The following is an 8293-nucleotide window of genomic DNA, read 5'->3' as shown; positions in this document are numbered from 1 at the left end:
CTCCGAGGTTTGCAGCGGTTGCTGGGGTTCTGAGAAGCAGAGCCTCTGGGAACGGGGCTGAGGGCAGCCATAACTGCTCCCTCCGCCCGCCCTGTTTGATCCCGCCCCGCCCAAGCCCTGCGCAGAGCCATTTGCCGGATCGCCTCAGGCAAAGGCTAGATTAGCACCTCCCCAGAGGACAGAAGTTTTCCGCGGCAGACACAGCTGATTCACACAGCCAGTCGGCCTGGTGGTCAAATCCCTCTAGTATTAACTACAACAATCAAGGCTCAACTAGAACAAGACTGCGCACAAAGACCACTAGGGGGTGCACCAAGAAAGCATAAAAAATGCGGAGACAAAAAAACATGACAGAAATGGAGGATATAGAGCTAAAAATCGCAATTTTGAGGGCTTGCAAAAATGTGCTAGAAGCTGTCAATAAACTTGAGGAGAGAGTCACGAAAACTAATGAGACCCTCGATGCTATGATAAAGAACCAACTAGAAATTAAGCATACACGGACTGAAATAAAGAATATTATACAGACACCCAATAGCAGACCAGAGGAGCGCAAGAATCAAGTCAAAGATTTGAAATGCGAAGAAGCAAAAAACACCCAACCGGAAAAGCAAAATGAAAAAAGAATCCGAAAATACGAAGATAGTGTAAGGAGCCTCTGGGACAGCTTCAAGCGTACAAACATCAGAATAATTGGGGTGCCAGAAGATGAGAGACAGCAAGATATTGAAAACCTATTTGAAGAAATAATGGCAGAAAACTTCCCCCACCTGGTGAAAGAAATGGACTTACAGGTCCAAGAAGCGCAGAGAACCCCAAACAAAAGGAATCCAAAGAGGACCACACCAAGACACATCATAATTAAAATGCCAAGAGCAAAAGACAAAGAGAGAATCTTAAAAGCAGCAAGAGAAAGAGACTCAATTACCTACAAGGGAATACCCATACGACTGTCAGCTGATTTCTCAACAGAAACTTTGCAGGCCAGAAGGGAATGGCAAGAAATATTCAAAGTGATGAATGCCAAGAACCTACAACCAAGATTACTTTATCCAGCAAAGCTATCATTCAGAATTGAAGGTCAGATAAAGAGCTTCACAGATAAGGAAAAGCTAAAGGAGTTCATCACCACTAAACCAGTATTATACGAAATGCTGAAAGGTATCCTTTAAGAGGAGGAAGAAGAAAAAGGTAAAGATACAAATGAAGAACAACAAACATGCATCTATCAACAAGTGAATCTAAGAATCAAGTGAATAAATAATCTGATTTACAGAATGAACTGGTGATTATGAATCAGGGGGGACATAGAAAGGGAATGGACTGACTATTCTTGGGGGGGAAAGGGGAATGGGAGATGCGGGAAGAGACTGGACAAAAATCGTGCACCTATGGATGAGGACAGTGGGTGGGGAGTGAGGGCGGAGGGTGGGGCGGGAACTGGGAGGAGGGGAGTTATGGGGGGGAAAAAAGAGGAACAAATGTAACCTGAACAATAAAGATTTAATTTAAAAAAAAAAAGACAGATACAGTATGATCTCACTTATATCTGGATTCTAAGAAACAAAAAAAAGGACCTGAACCCTTAAATGCAGAGGTCAGATTATTGGTGGTTACATAAGATGGGAGCTGGGTGGTGAGTAAAACAGGTGAAAATCAAAAGCTACAAACGTCCAGTTATAAAACATGAGCTCCCTTTCCTCCTCTCTCTAGTGCTTTTAGGTAAATCCTTTTGATCAGGCCTGAGTGTGGGGCCACAGGGCCTCATCTTTGCCCACCTCTCATGCAGTAGAATTTAGTTAGAAATTTCACACACTGCACAGAAATCATTACACCATAGTGATCATAAGTGCCGCAGCTTGGTTCTACCGGGCCCCTAAGACCAGTCATTTACCCACGATTTGGTCATTCTTTGGGTGAGAGGAATAAGAAGATCCTAAGGGAGGAATCTGGACAGCTAGAAAGGGGAAAAAACACCTCAGGGCTCAGGGCAGCCTGTCATTTGCCAACTGGTAACATGGTGTTTTAGGTGGACTGAATGTCTAGGGCAGTGGTTGGCAAACTCATTAGTCAACAGAGCCAAATATCAACAGTACTTCTTCAAAATAGACTCGCCCAGGCCGAAAACCGACTTCTGCGCATGGGCCACAAAGTTTCAATCGCACTGTAGTGCAGGCCCGCACGTGGTATTTTGTGGAACAGCCACACTCAAGGGGCCAAAGAGCCGCATGTGGCTCGTGAGCTGCAGTTTGCCGAACAGGGATCTAAGGGACTTCTTCCCAAGGAGGTGGGCTTCCATTTCCAGGGCTTCCACGGCAGAACATCCAGAGTTGCTGAGTTGGTTACAATTCCAGTGCCCACCCATGCCCACCAGGACAAGCCCATGGTCCCAGCTCTACCTGGATCCCCCTTCGCGCCTCGGGGGCCCTCTTTCCCATCTCGTCCATCACGACCAGGCAGGCCAATCTCCACAGGGCTACACATGACCAGGGTGCAGTTATCAATCAAAGGTTTCTTGGAAAGGCTCTTCACTTCTGCTCCCCGTGACCTTGGAGGCTGTGTGAGCAGGACCAGCACGGAGAGGAGAAGAAGCATGGCCTTCAGGGTGGACAGAAAGAGAAAGGACATGCTCTTGGTTCCAGAACACGAGTTAGTGCTTAGCCCAGCGCCCAGAGTCAGAGAGGCACTTTCCTAACACCTCGCCCCTTCTGTGGGATCAGGAGCAGCAGGACTCCGAAAGCAATTTAGGACAAGGCGGCCATACAGTCTGGACTGGGAGGGCATGAGTTACCCAGCTGAACTCTGACATGGTTATCAGCAACATCTACCTCTTCTCAGATGCCCCATTTTGTCCCTTCTAGTGACTTCCCTTTCACTGCCATTGGCACGGCTGGGATGTGAACTCCTCACTGAGGCCACTTGTCACATCAGGAAGGACTCTTGAAGTGCCTTTGGGCAGGACAGTTCCCCTCTTTGAACCTCCATCTCCCTGTCTGTATCAGCAAGAGGCTGGGCAAACCCATTTCCTGTCACTTATAGCCTTGGATGGAACAGCACTGGTGGTTTCAGTGCTTGTCTGGAAAGGAGCCAGAATGCTCAGTGACATGTGTCCTAACACAAGATGGGCACATGGGTACATGTTTGCCAGGTGGTCTGCCATTCCTGGACTAGACGCTGTCTCCATGAAGAAAGTTCCAGATGGAACCCAGAAAAAGTTCTCAGAATAGCTGAGAGACCCTGGGACGCCTAGAGTGCTGCCCCTCCACCTGGGACGACTTGGGAGAGGGGCCTCGTGGAGGAGAGCATGTGAGGTGAGCTCCGTCAGGGAAAGGGTGGCTTTAGGTGGAGAAAAAACAAATGTTCAATAGGGTGTTCAGTGACAAGTGAGAGGGACTCTGCAGCTAAGTGAGGTCAGGGTGGGTGCAGGACCTGGTCACTCCCAATGGTGGGCTTCTTTCCTCTTGAGAGAAACTGGAAAGTTAGGAGCCAGGAAAGTGCTCAGCTAAGTGAGGTCAGGGTGGGTGCAGGACCTGGTCACTCCCAATGGTGGGCTTCTTTCCTCTTGAGAGAGACCTTAAAGTTAGGAGCCAGAAAGCACACAAGGGAGATGCAAAGGCTGGGAACAAGCCTGAGGGACAGAGCAAAGGAGAAGGGATCGCCAGGCAGCCTGAGGGGGAGGCAGTGGAGGGCCTTCCTGGCCTCAGAAGTGCTTTCTTCTCCACCTACTGGTGGTTCTGTGCTGCGGAGGACCCTGTTGGCACCAGTTCTTTCTCATTCTGAGTTTACCACTTCCTCGGGCATCATGGGAGTCTCTAAACACCAGGCAAGCTCACAGGCCAGCAGTGTGGCACTTGCTGGGGCAGAGGCTCGGCCATGAGCACCAAAGGCTCCAGCCAGAGCCAGGGCATTGCCCCCTGGTGTGCAGTTGCCACAATTCAAGGGCCCTGTGCCCACATCTGGGGAAAAATGAAAAGCCACAGGCATTCTGCCCAATAGCCCAAGATGGCACAGAAAGCACCACAGCTCATTGTAGCTGAAAGGGGCCTGGGCAGGAGCCCCCTCACAGGGTTGCAGACCTAGGACTGGGATGAGGCCTCTTCGCTGGGCCTATAGCGGTATTGGGCAGAGCCACATCCCCTTAAACCCACATACTGTTCCCTTTTAGCCTCAATGTCAGACTAAAGTATTATTGGAAAATGACTCCTCTAAAAATTACTTGGAAATCAGTAAACTTGTCCAGTGGGTGTATTTTTAAAACAAAGAATTGAAGCTAAGAGAAAAGATGTTTATCCACGTCCAATGGGCAGGTGGTACCAGGATGGACTTTGACCCCCAGACCTGGGAATGCCGGGGCTGTTTCTCCTCCACCACCTTCGTTTCTGAAGAAATCAGGGGTGGACAGAGCCAAGTGAGAAGTTGAAATTGCATTCCCACCTGAGGCTTCCTGAATGGCATCTGGGGTCCGGGTGGGTGTCATATCCCACTCACCCACCCTCCCCCAGCCCAGAAGGCTAATCTCCCACTGAGCAAAGAAAGCAGAGTGAGGGGCAGAAGAATGGTCCTTCTTCCCCCACTACGCTGCCCTCTCATACCCACACTCACACTCACACCTCCCAGAGCAGAAGGGCTACATAAACCCTGGCTTCCTCAACACCAGTACATTAGAGCACCCCAAATGGGCAGCGGGACATATTTGGACACAGAGAAAACAAAATGAGAGGCAGGCACAGACACTCACCATTGCTTTCTCCATGGCTCAGGGTCTCCAGGCCAATAAGGGCTTCCCTGGCACACAATGGCTATTTATGCTGCCCTGTTACTTGAGCCACTAGGCGTTGGTCTTTTAAGAACTCTTTTGGACAATTTTCTTCCTCCTTGACTCACTCACTCTCACCCCCACCTGAGTTCTGGAAACTTTCCCAACACCACACACATGTCTCCTTAGAGTTTACAGAGCACCCTCAGTGCATGACCTCATTTGCACCTCACTGAGCTCTGTGAGTTCAGCGGCATCAACAGTGTCTGGATTTTATAGATTTCCACGAATCTGAGGTCCTGAGAAGAACAAAGCCAAGGAAGCAGACTGAGGGGCAGGTGAGGAACCAAGTTGCACAATAACCTACAACTATTGCAAAAGCATATGCATATTTAAGAGTTGCTGTGCCAACTTCTCTTTGTCCTTCACCTCAACATTACTACCCAGATAGTGGGAAAGAGCTGGAAGCTTCTTGGCATTTCTGGGCAGGGGTGGAGGAGCTGGAGGGGTTGCAGAGGCTGCAGCATTCTGTGAGGACAGTGGTTGGGGGAGCTGCCACCTGCAGGGGTCACTCCTTAGCTTCCTGGTCTAGATGTTGGAGAGCTCCTCACTTGCTTTTTATGGGATGGAGTCCTTACATCCTTGCCTTCATCTCTCCACTTCCTTAGCTGGTGTTTCCTCTGTGTATTGCTCTAGTAAGCAGTTTGGACCCCTGAGCCCCTGATACACTATTGCGGGCATCCCCCAGGAAACTCTCACTTCCAGTGGCCATGGGGCTGTTGCCTGCCCTACTGCTGTTGCTGTCATCTCTGCTCCCTTCTAGATCCATGTGACTTCATTTCTTCCATCAAGCCTTTGCCTAGGTCCACACACCAGCTGCCCAATTCCTGCAATGCTCTCCTTGGCCACTCCATTGGTGGTGCCGACTGCTCCTGGGTGTTGTTGCTGCTGTGGCATCTCCTTGTGTGTTGTAGAGGCTATAATGCCAGTTTCCTCCACTGGTAGGAAAGGGTCTTATTTCCCATAATGCAATTTTTTTGAAGCAGGATCCCAAAGTAGAGCCACTTGTGCCCCAAATGATAAAACTCTTTCATTATTAACATCCCATCCTAGGATGTTCGTGTTCCTCCCAGAGATCTGGATCAGCATGGAGGCTGAACTGAACTGAACCATTGCTCTCCACTCCCACAGAGCCTACCTGACAAGTCTGATCCTGGTAGCTACACAAACTCCTATTTACGGTGACTTTTATTTCAGAAGCTCTATATGTTTTCTCTGTTTGCAACTTAGCTTCTATTAACTGCTACCTCCTAGCCTATTAAGTACTCCCTCTCAATGCCCTGGGATCCCCCTATAACACAGACTATAGTGTTTCCTTCATCTAACTCCACATTAAAAACAGGGTCTAATTTTATTTATGATCCATTCAGACACTTTTGTTACAATGATAATGTTTGCCTTCCTCAGTTACACCAACACAGGTGAGAAGTGTCAGATCTCAAATGATGATCATAATGGCTTTCATGAATAAGAAATGAAGATTACCATAGCTGACATGGTATGGTAAGTAGACTGATGAAGCAGAGTATAGAATCATTGATTTAGAAGACAATGTAGGAAAAACACCCAATCAGAACAACAACAACAACAAAAAGAATTAAAAAAAACAAAAACAAGGATAGTGTAAGGGAACTTTTGGACAACATGAAACTTAAAAATACCCACAAACAGGTGTACCAGAGGGAGGGGAGAGGGAGCAAGGGAGAAAGAACCTGTTTGAAGAAATAATGAAAGGAAACTTCCTCACCTAGAGAAGGAAAATGTCATACAAGTTCAGAAAGTCCCAATAAAGATGAAGACAGAGACCCACATCAAGATACATCACAATTAAAATGGCATACTTTAAAGACAAAGACAGAATCTTAAGGGCAGCAAAAGAAAGACAGCCAGTTACCTACAAGTGAGCTCCCATAAAGCTGTCAGCTGATTTCTCAACAGAAACACTATAAGCCAGAAGTGAATGGCATGAGGTATTCAAAGTCATGAAAAGCACGGATCTGAATCCAAGACTACTCTAGCCAGCAAAGCTATCATTCACAATTGAAGGTGAAATAAAAAGCTTCCCCCCCGCCACACACAAAAACACACAAAAAGCTAAAGGACTTTATTACCACCCAACCAGCATTGCAAGAAATGCTAAAGAGACTGTTGTAAAAAGAAAAAGAGAGAAGGGAGTGAACCTAGGCATAAACACTAAAAATGGCAATAAATATAATAAATAAGTATCTATTTATATTAATAAAAGGGTAGTATGCTAATTAGAGTAGTCATCATCCAATGTCCTTCTGGACAAAAACATGGTGGCAGGGGCCAAGGCAGAGGTGGTTAGGGGCAATCAATCCAGCATTGTGGAGCAGTTATTGGTGATCAGGCTGGCAGGCGGGGAGCAGTTAGGGGGCGATCAGTCCATCAGGGGGGAACAGTTAGGGGTGATCAGTCCAGTAGACAGAGTTGGTTAGGGGCAATCAGGCAGGCAGGCAGGCAGGCAAGTGATTTGGAGCCATCAGTCCCAAATTGCGAGAGGGATGTCCGACTGTGCAGGATGGGGCCTAAACTGGCAGTTGGATATCCCCAAGGGGTCCTGGATTGGAGAGGGTGCCGGCCAGGCTGAGGGACCCCCCACACACAGAAATTTTGTGCACTGGGCCTCTGGTCTATATATCTACTTATATAAAAACCCTGGGTGGTGTTCATCATGACCAGAAGAACCTCAGAGACCAAGCGGAAGGAAGTCAGTCCTACAGGGGTTGTCTTGGCAATGGCTGTGCCCCCCCCCCTCACCCCCGAGCTGTTTCCCGGAGCTGTTTCCTGTAAGGGCAGGGTTTGAGGCAGGAACCCGCCCTGGGAGCGTGGACGCATATCTTTTTAAAGTGTGCCGCGCCAGCACAGCCAAGGGTGAACCTGATTGGGGGCAGCTGAAAGGCTTAGAAAAGACAGACAAGAGAATGAAGCCAGGTCTCAGTGGGACACTGCTTCTCTGAGAGACAGTGACCATGCCCACAGCTGTGTCTTTATTTTATAGCAGATGCTACGAGGCAAAGTAAGGCCGTGACCAAGATGTTTACAACATTCTCCTGGGTTTCAATCCCACTCAACTACATGCACCTGAAATCTATCAAGCCTACATCACTCAGGCATGTGGGGCCACTTGTTCAGACCATAGGTTCAAGGTTACAACTACAGCTGTTGGCTATAATTGTCTGGGAGGGCCCTGCCCTCCAAGCTGGAACTTGCACGTGGCAATGAGAGGACTGTGCCCTCTCATCAGTCCAAGGCTTGAACCTGTCCAAAACACTGTAGCAGCTCCCCACAATAAAGTTTTAATTCTGTTTCTTTGTTACTAATGTTGTGGCCCCACCCCATAACAAAGAAACAATTTCTGGAGGATGAGGCCCAGGAATCAGGATTTCAAAAAGATTCCCAGGTGATTCTAATGTGCAGCCAAGGTTGAGAACCACTGCTATAGATAATATTAAA

At 48.1% G+C, this 8293-nt stretch overlaps 1 protein-coding gene and 1 pseudogene across 1 annotated transcript in view; one reads left to right on the top strand and one right to left on the bottom strand.

The window, feature by feature from the left end:
• The window catches only part of LOC102250942 (pulmonary surfactant-associated protein D), an 11001-nt gene extending 6180 nt beyond the window's left edge, over positions 1–4821 (bottom strand). Inside the window, exons 1-2 of the mRNA XM_005871766.2 lie at positions 4739–4821; positions 2400–2598 (exon numbers count right to left, since the gene is read on the bottom strand). Coding sequence (XP_005871828.2) covers positions 2400–2598; positions 4739–4753 — 214 coding nt within the window. The 5' untranslated portion in view covers positions 4754–4821. The remainder of the gene's footprint in view (positions 1–2399; positions 2599–4738) is intronic.
• Positions 4822–6200: 1379 nt separating this feature from the next.
• LOC106727059 overlaps positions 6201–8293 on the top strand; it is a 4126-nt pseudogene continuing 2033 nt past the window's right edge.

The sequence above is a fragment of the Myotis brandtii genome, unplaced genomic scaffold (genome assembly GCF_000412655.1).
Source record: "Myotis brandtii unplaced genomic scaffold, ASM41265v1 scaffold356, whole genome shotgun sequence".
In the NCBI taxonomy this organism is placed as follows: Eukaryota; Metazoa; Chordata; class Mammalia; order Chiroptera; family Vespertilionidae; genus Myotis; species Myotis brandtii.
This window is presented reverse-complemented; position numbering and strand designations above follow the sequence as displayed.